We start from the raw sequence: 18,508 nt of genomic DNA, 5'->3' as shown, positions 1-18,508 counted from the left end.
TCTAATTTATTTACTTTGTGTTATAGACCCCCCCCCCCGCAAGCCCAGTAAGGTTAAAAGCTTACCTGAAACTTTTTCACTAAGGAACAGATTTTTTAAAATTACACTCATACTGCCGACTGATAAACATTGACAAGCTAAAGTTTAAGTGACTTGTCTTCTATGAAGGTTGTCCAGTTCAAACTCCTGAGAAATGACCCATTCATACCCAAACTCTAACAGTACTTATTCATATGCTATACAGGAAAAGGGGCTCAGGCAAAGCTCCAGTAGTTGTTTCAGCCTTAGCTTCCCTGTGTTCATGAGGTGATCAGGTACTGTTGGAGTCTGTCAAAAGACCCTCACTCACAAAGACTACAGAGACCTCCATTGCTGAAAACCGCAAGAGGTTTTTTATTATTCCAACATGTTGGGGACCCTCCTCAGCACCCAGGCAAGAGGAGAGACCCAGAATAAACAAAAAACATACTTTTTATGCCTTGTAAGGGGCAGATTTAGGTAACAGGGCTATCTGGCTTATTCTCATTGGTGTAGCAAGTAACCCTTTCACGCATTAGTTGGTTTGTATAGGGTGACTATGTAACCCTTTGGCCTAGTGACTCACTTTGCCTGCCCTTATGGTGGGTTATTATCAGCAAAGCAGCACTACATTTTGATCTTATAGGTCAGCTATTAACATCACAGCTCTTAATGTCACAGGGAATTTTAGAAAGGTCAGGGTGGTTTGTAGTCTTTCTCAGAATTCAGTGTGGGGCAGGGTAGGGGGATTTCTCTGGAAATTGCTATCTTGTTATGGTTATTTTTCTAAGAACAGCTCATTTTGTTTTGGCAGCTGTAGACTCAGTCATTTTGACTGCTATGTTTCTGAAAGTCCCTTCAGAGGGGAAGAGGCTGGGTGGTCTTGAACTTATTTTGGATTCTACAGTACCAGATATGGGTGTTGGAGTTGGAGGTGGGGTTAGGGTAGGCTAACTTATAAACCCAGATATCTATTTACTGGTAACAAAACAGTTAAAGGGAAGATACAATTTATATTGTTTATTCAATAGAGCTTGTATTTTTTTCTATAAAGGGTGAATTAGCAAATACACGAAGTATGAATGTATAGACGCACCATATTAAAGCCACTCTTTCTTTCTGGTTAGTTTATGTTGTCCAAAGCGTTCTACTATAAAAGTAACTTATGAGCACCGGTACAAACAACTCAATCGCTGCATTTGGCCTGTGGCCTTCCTGACCTCTTAATACCTGTTGTCAGGCAGATGGCTAATGGAGATGACAGAAACAAATGTACTGTTGAATAAAACAATTCTCCTCCTCCTCCACAGGATGTCTCTGCAGAGTCTTGGGTGTCCTGGAACTCCCCTGTAGACCAGGCTGGCCTTCAACTCAAGGAATCTGCTTGCCTCTGCTTCCCAGATTGCTGGGATTAAAGGCGTGCGCCACCACACCAGGCCCCAAGTTCTATTCATGTTCCAAGGGCCATGGTACTGAATGGGACAGATCACAATCCAAGTCCTCTAAAGAGAATATCAAAACCTGATTAAGTATTTTAAATAGAGAAGTGGTATGTTTCAGGTCTTCAGGATATTCGTCCCTCTTAAGTTGTAGAAAAAGAGCAGCAACGTTCACATGTACAACCAAGTTCCGACATTCATCGTCAGCAACTCTCAGGTGCGTTTCTAAGGACAAACTGCACAGGCGCTGGAACGCCAGAACCCTGACAACCAAGTGAAAACACATCCACGTGCTCGGGTCTCCTCCCGCGGTGCAAGCTCTTTGAAATCCAACAGAGAAAAATCGTCTTAGCATCCGTTCTTGCACTTTCGACATCGGCTTTTCGGCCATAAACCAAAACAAAATACTTAAATATTAAAAAAAAATAACCCAAACCGATGGTAACTCTTTTCTTGTATTTCTAGGCTCAACAGAGCATTTATTTGGAGTTTCTAGGCCGATCTTGAACGTCTGAGCCTGTGTGGAAACGGCGACACCCCTGGCTGCCGCAGCTGGGGGGGCGTGGCGTCTGTGACGTCATCTCCAGTGGCGCGGGCGACGGAGTTCCTTGGTTTTTCCGCGTGTAGCGTTGCTAACGCCGCCAGTGAAGCTGAGCCCAGGAGCGCGAGCGGCCGCCTTGCTTTCATCTGGTTGTCAGTTCGCGTCCGGGTCTCACGGGGATGGCAGACGATCTGGGAGACGAGTGGTGGGAGAACCAGCCGGCAGCCGCCAGCAGCCCAGGTAAGCTCTCGCCCGCCTCCCTCGTTCCTCCTGCCCTGGTCCTCGCCTCAGCTGCCTTACCCGCGTGTGGCAGTCGTGGCGGTCTGCCCGGAGGTGGAGCGCGGAGCCGTGGGAACATGGGACGGCGCGGGAACTGGGGAGGGACAACACCGTGTCACACGTGGAACGAGAGGGACCCCGTCGCCGCCTGCCAGTCTGAGAGGGCTACTTCCTGCGCTCTGGTTTTCTAGACTTTTTACTATTTTCTTGAGACTAGATAGACCGTTTCTGTACAGTTTGTCATAGTGGTTACCAGTAATCCCTGAACTAGGTTCAGATTGGGAATTCAAATCACAGACTCTGATACTCCGACACATTCTCCTTTTTCCTCACGTGTGAAAGGAGTAATTCTCTCCAAAAAATTGTGAAGATGTAGTGAAGGTAATTTAAAGTTGTATAGCACAACACAATTTTTGGCGTGTAGTATATGTACAAAATATTAAAGTAGCGTGTTCTTTATCATGTGTAGTTCGAGCCAGCAAGGGGCTTAACTCTTCTGCTTTACAGCAAATTCTTTTCTTTTCTTTTCTTTTCTTTTCTTTTCTTTTCTTTTCTTTTCTTTCTTTCTTTTTTTTTTTTTTTTAGACAGGGTTTCTCTGTGTAGCCCTGGCTGTCCTGGAACTCATTCTGTAGACCAGGCTGGCCTCGAACTCAGAAATCCGCCTGCTTCTGTCTCCCAAGTGCCGAGATTAAAGGTGTGAACCACCACTGCTCGGCTCCAACAGTTTCTATTATGGTGTACTATGTGTACCCATTCTGTGTGCAGTAGGCATTTTATTTTCAAGTAAAGTAGCATTAAGTAACCCCCCCACTCCAGTGGCCTTGAACATTTCATGCCCCATAAGACTTAACCATGCGATAGCTACTTCTATTGTTACTGTCTCAAGTCACCCTCCAAGGATCCAAGGTCCACCTGTCTCTAGTTTTAGATGGTAGGGTCAATGTCATATTTCCATTTATTTTGATCTCAGTACCATCTCACATGATAGCAAACAGAGTTAACACGTTTAGACCATTTCTCAGTGTGAAACTGAAAGTTACAGCATGGGTTTTGTGATTTAAGGGGAACAGAAGAGTAGAGTGTCAGTCCAGTGGCGAGTGGCAGTCTGGATCCCAGGGTTGAGACTAGACTAGGGATGACAGAAGTAGGAAGCTAAAAGTCAGGTAATCTGTAACTCTCAGTCTCCCCATCGTTTGAGGAGTGTTTCTCAAATGACTCAGTAGCTTCTTCTGAGTCTTAGATGCCCCCTCTCACCATACATGTAACAAGAAAACCGGAGTGTTCAGAAATGCCAGGAGACAGTGGATATGACAGTAATGCCAGTTTTCATTTGTTGAGCTCTTAGTATGATCTAAATTCTGAAACTCTTAATTCTCCTGCCTCAGCCTACCTATTGCTGTCATGCATTGTTTTTGCTGCTTTATGAGCACTAGATTATTCATCTTTGTAAGTGTACAGAGAAGTAGTTATCTTTATCCCTGTTGTATACGGGAGGAAACAGAAGCACTGAGATCTCAGAGATTAGCTTGGGCTTCTCCTGTTGAGTGAGGTAGCTCTCCTTCACAGTCGGATGATCTGAAGTCAGTCTGTCTTGCGCTTGCATTTTTCCTGATAACTACTGTGACCAAAGAGAAGAATCCCATCTCTAAGCAAACCCATTATTGATTTTAAAAGGTATACGATGCGTGCACATTATTATCAAACTGTGTCAGTTGACTCTCAGTCTGATTTTGTTCAGAACTAAATAAGCAGTTTTAACCGTACACTTTATCTTTTTGTCAGTGATTGAGATGTAATCCTAATATGTGATTTATTTTGGAATTCAAACATCTGGATGGCTTCTAAAGTATTCAGTGGTTAATAGGAATAGTGTTGTAAACCTGCCTTTCTCCACACTTCCATGTGTCAGTCCCCACAACCCATCAGTCTCACACAGGCTTGGAAGGATGTGGCTATGTTTCTTTGTTTCCTTTATTTCCTGTTGTGTCTCCCTCCACAAGGTTTCCTGAGTCTTTCTTTGCATTTTGCTCTGTGGACCTATATGTTGTTCTAACTTGTATGAACCACTGTAGTAAGCTCAAAATAGAGGCCTCAGCATCAATATTTGCCCCTCAGCTACCAGAGAATTCAGTCCCCACCGGCTTACCCTGGCTCAGCAGCGCTGCTCCTCACTTGCTCTGGTGCTCAACAGGCTCCATTCCTTTTGTCTCAGGCTCTTGTAGTTCCTTGCTGTCCTTCTGATGTAGTAACTAGCTGTTAACATAGGAACTCAGTTCAGACCTCTGTTAAACACAAGAGAGGAAATGAAAGGTCTTCCACATTTATTAGGGGTATTTTTCATGAAACTCATGGATACCTAGCAGGAAATGTACGCACGGTTTGCAGAATCATCACCTCCCTGAGAAGCTGCTCCTGGTTAGCCTACAGTAGTGCTTGGGTGACTTCTGATGTTGGCAGGTCATTTAGCGCTGGCTGCTGCTTGCCTTATTAAATCAGTCTCCTGGCACGGGGATTATAAACTCCATGGAAGCAGAGCTTAGGTTTTCCTCATTCTCTGCTTTATCCCAGAGGCTCAGAGCGGTGATTTTGTTGGTAGAAGGCATTCATTCAGTCTATTAGTAAACTTTTAATAGTTCATAGCTTCATATTGGCTGGAGACCTTATACCTCTGAAGATGCTTACTCTTATGGAAGAGCTGTCAAAATCCTGTGTTTTACAGTAGTGAGTAATTAATCTTTATTACGTTTATTTTATTATCTTTATTTTAAAATGGGATTTTACTTAGCCCAGACTGCTGGCCTGAAACTTGAAGTCTTCCTGCTTTGGTCTCCTGAGTGCTAGGATTATAAGTACCCACTACCGTGCTCAGCTGGATTCAGTGTTATAAATTATGTAATAAAGGGAAATAGATGCCTGACTCGTAACCAAGGCTGCAATTCACACAGGTGACAGCTTCTATAGCTTAGAGTGAGTGCCCAATTCTTTATGTGATTGCAGAGAGGAGCATTATAGGTATTGTTCAAATCATGTTGCTTTATTGATGTTAAATTTCCTCTGGAATGACTTGGTCGGGGAGCACTGAGGATCTCTAAGTGAATAGCTCGTTTGTCTTGTTGTTTACCATTTCCACCAAGATTGGACTGTTGTGGTATAATTTAATGTGCAGGCATTATACACCACTGTGAAGCATCGTCTATGCTATGTGATTCAAGCTTGGAATAGCTCCTGTAGATGCTGGCAGTACTCATAGAGATCCAATTCAGAGCATGATGTTTTCAAGATTATTTATTGAGGTCAGCCCAAATGTTGACACAGAATTAGAGAGAGAAAAACACCATCAGTTTACATTATTGGATTGTATGTATTGGTGTGCTTAATAAATACCCAGACAACATGACAGAATGTTTAAGGACAAAATTCAGGATGAATAAACAGAAGAGGAAGAAAAGAAATAGGCGACATTGTCAGTCATGGTCTGTACTTGAAAACCAACGGATGGACTGTCAAATAACCTAGGAGACTTGTTAGAATTCCCACAATTCTTACAAATTTTGACAACAGTTTATGAAAGCTTGAAAGTACAGATGCACATAGCTTCCTCCAAATCATACATACATTTCCTGCTATTATTTTGAGAGGTATCCATCTCTTTCATGACAAAAACACCCCTAACAAATATGTCAGACGTTTCATTTCCTCTTGTATTTAACAGTAATACATATCATCATTTTGTAGTACAAATCCTTTGACATTTTGTATTGGTTTTGGCATTGTCCTGAGAAAGGATCTCCCTGTCTAGTCCAGGTTGGTCTTGAGTTTTTATGTTTTGCTTCAGCTTGCCCATTGCTGGGATTATAGTCATGGGGGAGTTTACCTTTGACCTGTTGATGATCTAACCATCCGCCATTGAGTACTTAGATGTTCTACATTTTCTAAACATTGTACAAGCATCTTGAAATGTAGTTTTCTCGTTTTCAGCTTTTATAGACTGCTAGATTAAATTCTTGAGTTGCAAGTGTTGCTTTGAGAAATACTAGGTGATGGTAGTGTGGATAAACATTCTGTTCCTGAGTGCCTTGCTAGTCTAGTTCATACTACCCCGCCATTAGCAGACTTCTCTCCTTGTATGTTTTTATTTATTCAGCACTACTCTACTCCTATACATACTAAAGCTTTATAGAACCAATCATCATGCTTTAATTACTCAGCTTTGAAATTTTAGTATAAAAGTAGATATAGATAATCAATGTGTAAACAAATGAACGTAACTATTCTCTAATAAAACTTTGTGAGGTTTAAGTAATATTCTTGCCATAAAATAGTCTTATGTTCATTTCTTTCAACATGTATAATTATCACAATCATTTTTTAATCTATCTTATTTATATGAGTACACTGTTGCTCTCTTCAGACACACCAGAATAAGGCATCAAACCCCATTACAGATGATTGTGAGCCACCATGTGGTTGCTGGGAATTGAACTCAGGACCTCTGGTAGAGCAGTCAGTGCTCTTACCACTGAACTATCTCTCCAGCCCATCACAACTTTTTTTTTTTTTTTTTTTTTTTTTTTTTTGGTTTTCTGAGACAGGGATTCTCTGTGTAGCCCTAGCTGTCCTGGAACTCACTCTGTAGACCAGGCTGGCCTCAGAAATCCGCCTGCCTCTGCCTCCCAAGTGCTGGGATTAAAGGTGTGTGCCACCACAGCCCGGCCCATCACAATTATTCTTAACCTGCTTGTCAAGTGAGATGAGCTATTAGGCTGAATTTTGGCCTACTTAGCTTACAGATGCAGCTCCCACTCAAACTCGGGCCTTTAGTTATATATTTCTTTGGAAGGAATTTGAAATATAGCTCCGAGAAAACTGGCTTTTATTAGTTACCCAAGTATTTGGTCCACAGTTCTGTTAGATAGTAGACCAATTATATTCTGATTAAAATCAGATAATATGATTTCAAAAAGTTAAGAGTAGTATTCCAGAAATCACCGAAGCTGAATAAACAGTAGGACTCTAGCATAAAACTATCCATTTTTATAAATTTCATTATTTTCATTCACTGGGAATTTTTATCTATTTCTTAAATTTAATTACAGTGACTCTAGACATTTAGAATAGTTTCCATTCAGAATTTAAACAATTCACATGTTTCACATGTGTAGATGGTGTACTTTGTCCATGTCCACTTCACCCTCGTTACACTGCTTCCACTCCCTTCCACTCTTGTTAAACAGGTTCTTCCCAGTGAGCTGCCCTCCCACTTCCATGGAGGATAGCTTCTTTTATTTCTCTCTCCCTTCACCCCCCTCTTTTTTTAACCCTTCAAAATGGCCAGATTTCTTGAGAAGGGTTATGCTGAGGTGGCAGGATTCTGTGTCAGTTGCTTTGTATGTCAAACACTATGTTGTTGAAATCCAGGTCATGTTCAGTTCTTAGTTCCATTGTGTGTTATGCCCTAGATATGTCTTGGAGTAAGCCTGTGTTGTAATTGGTAATTCTTTTGTTAAAATGGAACATTTTGTAAGACTTTTGTCTTAATGAGAGAACTTGATTACCATTTTAAAGTGAGTTAACTGCTGGTGATCATAGAAATGTCCATAATTATTTTAGTATAACAATTAATACAAATATAAATGTATGCAGTAATACAGCAGCTGATTATCTTTAGTCTAGATAGTTTCCCAATAATGACACAGAGAGACCAAGATTGATTTAATCAAGCTTTACTGAAGTACTTGGGCAGCCACTGATCTATTTTAATCTTCTAAGCTAACCTGGCACCTCCCTGCCAAAACCCCTGAGATCCTTACATTTTAGTTCTGGTTTGACTCTCTGGGCTTTAGATGTATTTTCCCATGATCTATCCTCTTGCCCTTGCCTCAATCTGTTTTATGTTCTCTCTCTCTCTTCCTCTTCCCCTAGCTGGCGGAAGTTCCACCTTATTTTCTCTTCCCTCAGCCATTGGCTGATCCACTTTTATTGACAAGACAGAGAATAAATGGTAAGCATTGTTTACACAAACTTGAGACAGGAAACGAGATAAGCATTACAATGCTGTGTGCAAATTGAAAGAACATGGGGACAGAGAAGGTATCATGTAATACAGGATAATCTTTACACAGCACGCAAAACAGTATCCTGTCCTTTTGTTTTTGTTTTTAAATTTGCTCATGAATTTATGCCACCTTGACATAAAACTCACTTGGAAGAGTTCCAGCATGGAAGAAAATGTTAAAAACTTCAATATATAATATATTTTGTATTACTTTTCAAGGTAAAAGTTTCCTGGGCACTTTGTTTTTTTTTGAGACTACTGATAGTATATGTTCATTTTTTTCCAAAAATTCTAGTTTATATTGTTCTTATGTGTATGGATGTTTTGTCTATATGTATATTTATTCACCATGTGTGCAGTGTCCATGGAGGCCAGAAGAGGGCGTGAGAATATCCTGGCCTCACACTCATGACCTCCTGCCGTTGCTTCAGAGTAGTAGGATTGTAGGCACATGCCCAGCTTGTTTTATGCTTCTTCTGATCCTTTTGGTTTTAACACTAGGAATTCTAATATTTTATCTTTCCATTAGCATAATGAATGGTGCCCAGGCATAACCACTTTTCCCCATCCCTACCTTACTTCACTGCTGTCTCTGAGCCGAGTTTCTCACCCGTGTCTTGATTGAATGCTCATCTTGAGTTTGCTTGAGATGTAGTATCCCATGCTGTGCATGCTGGGTATGTGTCTTGCTTTTGGTATCAGAGCTTCTTCACCTTCATGCATAGTCTCTTTATTCTATTTTTTCTTTCTTCACTTCCTGTTCTCCTTTAACTGTGACTTTTCTGTTTTTTCCCTTAACTTGTTGGTCCTCCCCACAGTCTCCCTCTGCCACTTGCCTGATGCTGCATTCCTCCTTAGCTTGTATAACAGTGCTGCCCAACCTCCTCCTCCTCCTTCTCCTCCTCCTCCTCCTCCTCCTCCTCCTCTTCCTCGTTCTCCTCCTTCTTTCTCTCTCTCTTTTTTCCTCTCTTTCTCTTTCCCTCCCTCCCTCCTTCTCCTTATTAAATGCCTCCTGGGAAACACCCATCACTGTACTGGCATCAGTGTACGCATTGAAACAGTTTAGCTGAGTATAGAGCATGTCAGTTCCTTTGCTTCTGCTCGGGGGCTCATTGTAGAAAGCTAGTGGAAATGTAGTGTTTAGCCAGGAGGATTTCTTCCAGGCCCATGCCTCTAGTGTTTAGTGATGAGTGGATGAAATCATTGACCCCCCTTCAAACCCTGAGGATTTGTGAAGTGTGAAATGTGTTTAGTCAAAAATGCCTCGTCTTAAAACTGTGTTCATAATGACTCCTTTCTCTTGATTCAGTGACACGACTTTGAGTGAGATAAAAAACAGTGACTATATGTTACTGCCAAGGTTTTGTATGCATCCTCTGGTGACTAAATGCAATATTCTGTTACTGTCATCCTCCTGGACTCCTGGTCCAAAGCTTTTGCTGAATCTACCAGTTTTTGTGTGTAACCCTGAGGGAAGGGATGTGAGTAAAGATGCCATATGAGATGATAACTTATTGCTCTTTTTCATAAGTACCCAGAACAATGATTTATATTTTCCTCTAAAGTCTCAGTAGTAGTGACCATTGGTTCTCGTATGCTCTGACTACGATAGAAAGTCACAATGCTAATCTAAAGACTCATCTTACATGCCAAGCAATATGACTCCATGATTCTTCTTTAGTAGAGGAAATCTGCTACAGAAATAGGAAAGGAGACTGAATGTTAGCAGTCAAGTATGCACACATCAATGGTTATTGGGTAGGCCACACCAGGGACATAATCAACTATTATAATTTTGTTGTTTCTTCCTCCTTATAGCTAAGAATTTCTTTTCTTTCTTATAGTCAAACAGAAATGATGGTTTTTAGACCTTAAACTTTGATTTTAATTGTTAATGCCGTTTTGGTGGAACTCATCCTACTTCCATGAAGCAAGTTAGAAATTCTTGCTAGTACATTTCCTTAGGCAGTGTGAGTATGTGGTAAAGTTCCATAGAATGAAGGATATCTTCTTTGCTCACAAAAAGCTCTTGAGCTGTAGTAGAGTCCAATCTTGTCTTGGGCTGATGCTACAGTCCAGCCTTGGTTAAAAATGTCATTGCGACTCGAGTAGTTTGCAGGAATGTTCTAGTGTGTATATATGCTCACGTAGAGTTGAGAATTGTGTGTAAGCTGTTCCTTTGAGCAAGCCCTGTACCAGGTCTGTCAACCTGTGAGCCACAGTATAGCTTGCTGCTTCGCTATTTCCTTGACAGATGGCCATTCTTCTCTGGTCTTTCATGGTGGTGATTGGAGCTTACCAGCTCTTTCTGGAGATGAATCTTCCTAGAGACTACATAGGTATGACTTACCTTTTCCCTTTTATGTGGAGGAAAGTGTTAGAGGTGACAGTTCTTACGATGTGTAATTTCTCGCAGTCATTTTGATGACTAGACTTATCCACAGGTCCCAAGGGTGTTTTGGTGCAAAGTCTACTGAAGCCTGTAGATTTGGGTTTAGGGATCCTTGTTGGAATTCTCTGCTTGCATACTCCCTTGATCTTGAATCAGACAACAGCAACGACAACAAAGACAAAAGGCAGTTATTGGTACAGGCAGTTAGAAGAACATGGTGATTTTTTTCAAGACATGTAGTTAGTTTGGGGTGTTTGAGTTCGAAAGCACTAGGTTCTGGGGATCTATTGGATTTAAGATAGTTTGAGGGAAGATATTTCAGGAAACTGTTTCTGTAAACTCATTGTGTAACTGTGCTTTTAATCATAGTGTAATATAAACACAGAGTAAGCCTAGCTCTTCCTGCTGATCAGTGTGGGATAAACAAGGGTAGTATCTCAACTATCATCAGAGAGCTCTGCAGTTTCCAGAGAAAGATTTCATTTGAACTGTGTCTCAGAGCTTCACTTGTCCGGATCCTCAAAGACCTCAGATCGGAAACTGCTGTTGGTAATAAGATGAGTGCTTTTGCTCATGTCCTTCATGTAGGGAGCCATCAAGTATAGCTGAGAAGTGGACTGCTTCCAACTAGGTTGCTTATGAGAGGATGTGGAAGCAGTGGAGGTGGAGATGGGCACATTGCAGAGGCAGGATTATCTGTTTGCTTACTGGTTAACATAGAAGGACTTTGGAAGGAGTTACATAACCTGGGTGATGTATAGGCTGAAGGAGTAGATTAGCAGAATGTTAGTTACATAGATGGCTAAGAACTAATTTTTCCACTTTTTTTTTAAAGGGACAAATGAAAATGTTTAAGAAAACTTGCCTAGCAGTGGTGGCACACGCCTTTAATCCCAGCACTTGGGAGGCAGAGGCCAGCCTGGTCTACAGAGTGAGTTCCAGGACAGCCAGGGCTACACAGAGAAACCCTGTCTCGAAAAAACAAAACAAAACAAAACAAAAAAAAGAATACTTGCTGGCAATAGACTGGAAGTTTTCAACACCGTGGATCTCTTATTATCCGGTTGACTATAAGATATATGTTCTTTCTTTGTCATTTTTGTTTGTTTGCTTGTGTTGTTTGGTGGTGGTGGTGTGTATGTTTGAGACTAGGTCTCACACTGTATTCCAGCCTGGTGTGAAGCTCACCATGTCCCCACCCAGGTTTGCTTTGAACTTGTGGCAGTCTTTCTGCCTGAGTTGATTACCCCCCACCCCCTTCCCCAGGCACATCATTCTTTTCTTGCTTTGAGTTCATAAATGTGAATATTGTTAAATATCTTAAAAGTTCATTGTATTCAATTGTTGTAGACTCTAGTACTATTTATATGAGATACCATCTTATAATTATCCTTCATTTTTTTTATTTTATTGTACTGATTGAGTACATCGAAATCCCTTTGTGTATTTGTTTATGTTTACCTTAAACTATAGTATATATGACTCTCATCATATTCCATAATCCCAAATTTTTATTTTTTATATTTTTTTGTTTTTTTGAGACAGGGTTTCTCTGTATAGCCCTGGCTGTCCTGGAATTCACTCTGTAGACCAGGCTGGCCACGAACGAAGAAATCTGCCTGCCTCTGCCTCCCAAGTTCTGGGATTAAAGGTGTGCGACACCACATCCGGCTATAATCCCAAATTTATGGTCTGATACTGTTGAGCTTTTTAACTCCCAAATCACTGAGTATTTGATTTAAAATGTATATTAGATGTATCTCTCTTAAGTAGAGGAGTGTAGACTGGAATGCACAATATCAAATGTTCTGTCTCTGATATGACAAGTACTAAGTTATGAATATTGCTTCAGTTTATATATATATATATATATATATATATATATGCGCACGTGTGTGTATGTGCACGCATACACACATGCTCAGATACTAGCCTGTATTTGTTCTTAGGGATTGTGGATCATAAGAGAGTTTGAAGCCGACTGAACTAGAAGGGTAGAAGGTGTTTGATGTGAAGGGGATTAGACATTTATTGCTAGAATTGCTAATGAAACTTAATGTAGAGTTTTAGACATGGTTTTGTAAGGGAGTACAAATATGACCTTCAGATGCCAGTGCAAGTAGTTAGAGTTTAATATAGTAGTAACATTCACTCACTTAAAACAAACATATAGCCTGGCGTGGTGGCCCATGCCTTTAATCCCAGAACTTGGGAGGCAGAGGCAGGTGGATTTCTGAGTTCGAGGCCAGCCTGGTCTACAGAGTGAGTTCCAGGACAGTCAGGGCTACACAGAGAAACCCTGTTTCAAAAAACAAACAAAAAACAAAAAAACAAAACAAACATATAGCACCATGAATAGTTTTCATGTGCAAGTGCTGCACAGATCAAGTCGTCCTGTACGTAGGCACAGAGGGTGTTTAGCTTTATATTCTCACCACCTTTCTGGTGTTAATCCTAGACATGCCAGTGAGATGGTCCTAGTCCCATTCCAGTCTCATGGCTCCTGACTTGGCTTCTTGGTCTCATCTAGCACTGACAGGCTGTGTCTACATTCTTGCCTCTCAGACAGGCAGGTGTTTGTTGTTTATTTTAAATAATAATAATAACAACAACAGCAATCAATGTCCAAATGAAGGAAGGAACAACTTGGCACTGTATTTCAAGTACCTTAAAATTCATCTCCATTTTTTTTTTAAGTTAGAGACCTTTTCTAGAAAGTAACTAGAGAGACGAGTAAAGGTAGTTATTTTTGCATTAATTAGAATGAAAAAGTAGACATAGATAACAATGATGAGGGTGTAGTAAATGAATTAAAGTATGATTATATAGAAGCACTATGATGTCATTACATAGTAATGACTTTAATAACTTTTCAAGTTATAGGAAAATGCTTCTACAGAATTTTTTTTAAGAAACTAAGAACTACAAATTGACTTCCTTCTCTGAAACACTGGGAATCAGAAGTATTTTGAATGTCTGAATATTGGGACTTAATCTGCATATACACAATGAGATCCACATCTAACCACAAAAGCCAAATATATATATATATATATATGCATATATATATGTGTGTGTGTGTGTGTATACATATATACACACATACATACATACATATACATATATATTATACAATAGAATGAATATAATTTTATACATTAGTTTTGGTGTAGCTGTGTATTGACCACTACATGTCATGTAAGATAAGGTGTGGAGTTGTCCACTTAGGACATTATAGTGGCACTAAGAAATTAGACTTTATAATGGCACTAAGAAATTAGACTTACAACATTCAGGTTAGGCATGCAGAACCTGTAGATCAGTGGTTTGCAACCTTCCTAATGCTGCCGCCCCTTAATACAGTGCCTCATGTTGTGATGACCCCTATTCCTGTTGCTACGTCATAAGTGCAACTTTGCTACTCTTAGGAGTCAAAATGTAAATATCTGATAAGCAGATGGTCTTAGGTGACCCCTGTGAAAGGTTGTTTTACACCTAAAGGAACCAGGACCCACAGGTTGAGAACAGCTGCTGCAGATTGTGCATCTGTGACATTAGTGGTCCGCTCAGGTTAGTGGTATTGTAAGAGCTCTTTGTTATTCTCAACACTTTCTAAAAGCATATAATTACAAGATGCTATACTAAACTGTTAAGACATGAAACAGGAAAATTAGCAGAGATAAGGTCATTTCTATGAGTGTCCCCCAAACACCTAACCATGAACGACAGAAGCTTCAGTTGAAATCTGTTTCAGCCTTTCCCGAATAGCTTTCTGTAAAGCCCCTTAACTTTGTCAAGAAGTACAGAAGTTTTCTATAATTTAGTGTCCAGAGTCCTTGGTGAGGGGTCATTTAAGTTGTTCTGTAGCCATATATATAGAATCCACATTTTTAATAAATTCTTGAGGGTAATTTGTTCTGGTGCAGGGAAGGGTAGCCTGCTGCTCTTGGAGAAAAACTGCTGTAGCTGAAGCTACTATAGATAGATCCCAATGTTTTCTTTCACTGGGAACTCGGACCTGCCAAGGTAGGAGAGGTATGAGAGGAGTGCCTTGGCCCAGTGGTCACCTGGCAGGATGTTCATCAGATCCTAAAGTGCATGGCATGCCCAGATACTGTTGGAGCCTAAGATGCTGCGTTTCATGAGCCCCGCAGGTCTCTGTCTGAAACACCCACCTAACATCACACATGGTGATGGTGGAGCTCAGCAGTAGTATTGCTGTGTATTGGTGAAGAATGACTTACAGCTTAAAAATGGTCAAACGCTGGCCTTTATGGACTGATTGCATTACGCAGTCTTTACCTCTAGATGGCAGCAGAGACTAGTTTTATTAAGACAACCCCAAATGTCATTCCTGCAACTGTGTTGGGGCAGAGAATAATTTTTTTTTCTTTCTCACAGTATGAATTTAATACTTGGACTTGTTTCTGTAAATGAAATATGGAGCTGTATAATGTGTCATCCCTTGGATCATTTTTATAGAATGTTACGTCAAATAGCTCCAAGAAATTTTCTTTCCAAATTTGGAGTGCATATTGCAAGAGAGATTCATGCATGTGGCTCTTTTAAGACCACACAGTGACTGTTCTACTCGAAGGCTCCTGGGTTTCATCAGAAAGCAGATGTCTGGGAGGGAATTAAGCAAGTTGGAAAGTTCATTCATGGAAGAAAAAACTTTTTTAAAAAAAAGTTATTGAATCTTCATCTCAGCATGAAAGGCGCTATTTGGAATGGATAACAAGTCTCAAGGGTGATGGGCTCAATGAAGAAAAGCTCTGTTTAGGAAACAATAGAAAAATATGTTTATATTTATATTCATTACATTCTCAGAGAATTAGCTTGCTTTGTCCGCTGCTTCTTAAAAAGAAACGTCACACTCTGTAGACTCCGGGCTTGCCACAGTCACTTAAATGGTTGTGAGTTTCAGTGACCAAAAAACTGCAGGTGCATGCGATGTTTTCAGTTTGGTTCAGTCGGAGTCTCCGGCCGCTTTCTTTAAGAATCCTGTTTTGGACAGCAGCAGCGGTCGCCATCTTGGTCCGGGACCCGCCGAACTTAGGAAATTAGTCTGAACAGGTGAGAGGGAGCGCCAGAGAACCTGACAGCTTCTGGAACAGGCAGAAGCACAGAGGCGCTGAGGCAGCACCCTGTGTGGGCCGGGGACAGCCGGCCACCGTCCGGACCGGAGGACAGGTGCCCGCCCGGCTGGGGAGGCGGCCTAAGCCACAGCAGCAGCGGTCGCCATCTTGGTCCGGGACCCGCCGAACTTAGGAAATTAGTCTGAACAGGTGAGAGGGAGCGCCAGAGAACCTGACAGCTTCTGGAACAGGCAGAAGCACAGAGGCGCTGAGGCAGCACCCTGTGTGGGCCGGGGACAGCCGGCCACCGTCCGGACCGGAGGACAGGTGCCCGCCCGGCTGGGGAGGCGGCCTAAGCCACAGCAGCAGCGGTCGCCATCTTGGTCCGGGACCCGCCGAACTTAGGAAATTAGTCTGAACAGGTGAGAGGGTGCGCCAGAGAACCTGACAGCCTCTGGAACAGGCAGAAGCACAGAGGGGCTGAGGCAGCACCCTGTGTGGGCCGGGGACAGCCGGCCACCTTCCGGACCGGAGGACAGGTGCCCACCCGGCTGGGGAGGCGACCTAAGCCACAGCAGCAGCGGTCGCCATCTTGGTCCGGACCCGCCGAACTTAGGAAATTAGTCTGAACAGGTGAGAGGGTGCGCAAGAGAACCTGACAGCTTCTGGAACAGGCGGAAGCACAGAGGCGCTGAGGCAGCACCCTGCGTGGGCCGGGGACAGCCGGCCACCTTCCGGACCAGAGGACAGGTGCCCACCCGGCTGGGGAGGCGGCCTAAGCCACAGCAGCAGCGGTCGCCATCTTGGTCCGGACCCGCCGAACTTAGGAAATTAGTCTGAACAGGTGAGAGGGTGCGCCAGAGAACCTGACAGCTTCTGGAACAGGCAGAAGCACAGAGGCGCTGAGGCAGCACCCTGTGTGGGCCGGGGACAGCCGGCCACCTTCCGGACCAGAGGACAGGTGCCCGCCCGGCTGGGGAGGCGACCTAAGCCACAGCAGCAGCGGTCGCCATCTTGGTCCCGGGACTCCAAGGAACTTAGGAATTTAGTCTGCTTAGGTGAGAGTCTGTACCACCTGGGAACTGCCAAAGCAACACAGTGTCTGAGAAAGGTCCTGTGTTGGGCCTTCTTCTTCGGCCAGGAGGAGGTCCAAATACAAGATATCTGCGCACCTTCCCTGTAAGAGAGCTTGCCAGCAGAGAGTGCTCTGAGCACTGAAACTCAGAGGAGAGAATCTGTCTCCCAGGTCTGCTGATAGACGGTAACAGAATCACCAGAAGAACAATCTCTAAACAGAGTCAACTATAACTACTAACTCCAGAGATTACCAGATGGCGAAAGGTAAACGGAGGAATCTTACTAACAGGAACCAAGACCACTCACCATCACCAGAACCCAGCACACCCACTTCGCCCAGTCCAGGGAACCCCAACACACCTGAGAACCTAGACCTAGATTTAAAAGCATATCTCATGATGATGGTAGAGGACATCAAGAAGGACTTTAATAAATCACTTAAAGAAATACAGGAGAACACTGCTAAAGAGTTACAAGTCCTTAAAGAAAAACAGGAAAACACAAACAGGTAGAAGTCCTTACAGAAAAAGAGGAAAAAACATACAAACAGGTGATGGAAATGAACAAAACCATACTAGACCTAAAAAGGGAAGTAGACACAATAAAGAAAACTCAAAGCGAGGCAACTCTAGAGATAGAAACCCTAGGAAAGAAATCTGGAACCATAGATTTGAGCATCAGCAACAGAATACAAGAGATGGAAGAGAGAATCTCAGGTGCAGAAGATTCCATAGAGAACATCGGCACAACAATCAAAGAAAATGGAAAATGCAAAAAGATCCTAACTCAAAATATCCAGGAAATCCAGGACACAATAAGAAGACCAAACGTACGGATAATAGGAGTGGATGAGAATGAAGATTTTCAACTCAAAGGTCCAGCAAACATCTTCAACAAAATTATTGAAGAAAACTTCCCAAATCTAAAGAATGAGATGCATATGAACATACAAGAAGCCTACAGAACTCCAAATAGACTGGACCAGAAAAGAAATTCCTCCCGACACATAATAATCAGAACATCAAATGCACTAAATAAAGATAGAATACTAAAAGCAGTAAGGGAAAAAGGTCAAGTAACATATAAAGGCAAGCCTATCAGAATTACACCAGATTTTTCACCAGAGACTATGAAAGCCAGAAGAGCCTGGACAGATGTTATACAGACACTAAGAGAACACAAACTGCAGCCCAGGCTACTATACCCAGCCAAACTCTCAATTATCATAGAGGGAGAAACCAAAGTATTCCACGACAAAACCAAATTCACGCATTATCTCTCCACGAATCCAGCCCTTCAAAGGATAATAACAGAAAAAAAACAATACAAGAACGGGAACAACGCCCTAGAAAAAACAAGAAGGTAATCCCTCAACAAACCTAAAAGAAGACAGCCACAAGAACAGAATGCCACCTTTAACAACTAAAATAACAGGAAGCAACAATTACTTTTCCTTAATATCTCTTAACATCAATGGTCTCAACTCGCCAATAAAAAGACATAGACTAACAAACTGGCTACACAAACAAGACCCAACATTTTGCTGCTTACAGGAAACTCATCTCAGAGAAAAAGACAGACACTACCTCAGAATGAAAGGCTGGAAAACAATTTTCCAAGCAAATGGT

At 42.0% G+C, this 18,508-nt stretch overlaps 1 protein-coding gene across 1 annotated transcript in view; it reads left to right on the top strand.

The window, feature by feature from the left end:
• Window positions 1-2,036: 2,036 nt before the first annotated feature.
• Window positions 2,037-18,508, top strand: part of Cmss1 (cms small ribosomal subunit 1) — a 304,869-nt gene continuing 288,397 nt past the window's right edge. The window contains exon 1 of the mRNA NM_025599.3: window positions 2,037-2,238. Within this exon, the coding sequence (NP_079875.2) occupies window positions 2,178-2,238 (61 nt within the window). The 5' untranslated portion in view covers window positions 2,037-2,177. The remainder of the gene's footprint in view (window positions 2,239-18,508) is intronic.

This window comes from Mus musculus, chromosome 16, assembly GCF_000001635.26.
Source record: "Mus musculus strain C57BL/6J chromosome 16, GRCm38.p6 C57BL/6J".
NCBI classification, from domain to species: domain Eukaryota; kingdom Metazoa; phylum Chordata; class Mammalia; order Rodentia; family Muridae; genus Mus; species Mus musculus.
The sequence above is the reverse complement of the archived record's forward strand: the minus strand, read 5'-3'. Positions and strand labels throughout refer to the sequence as shown.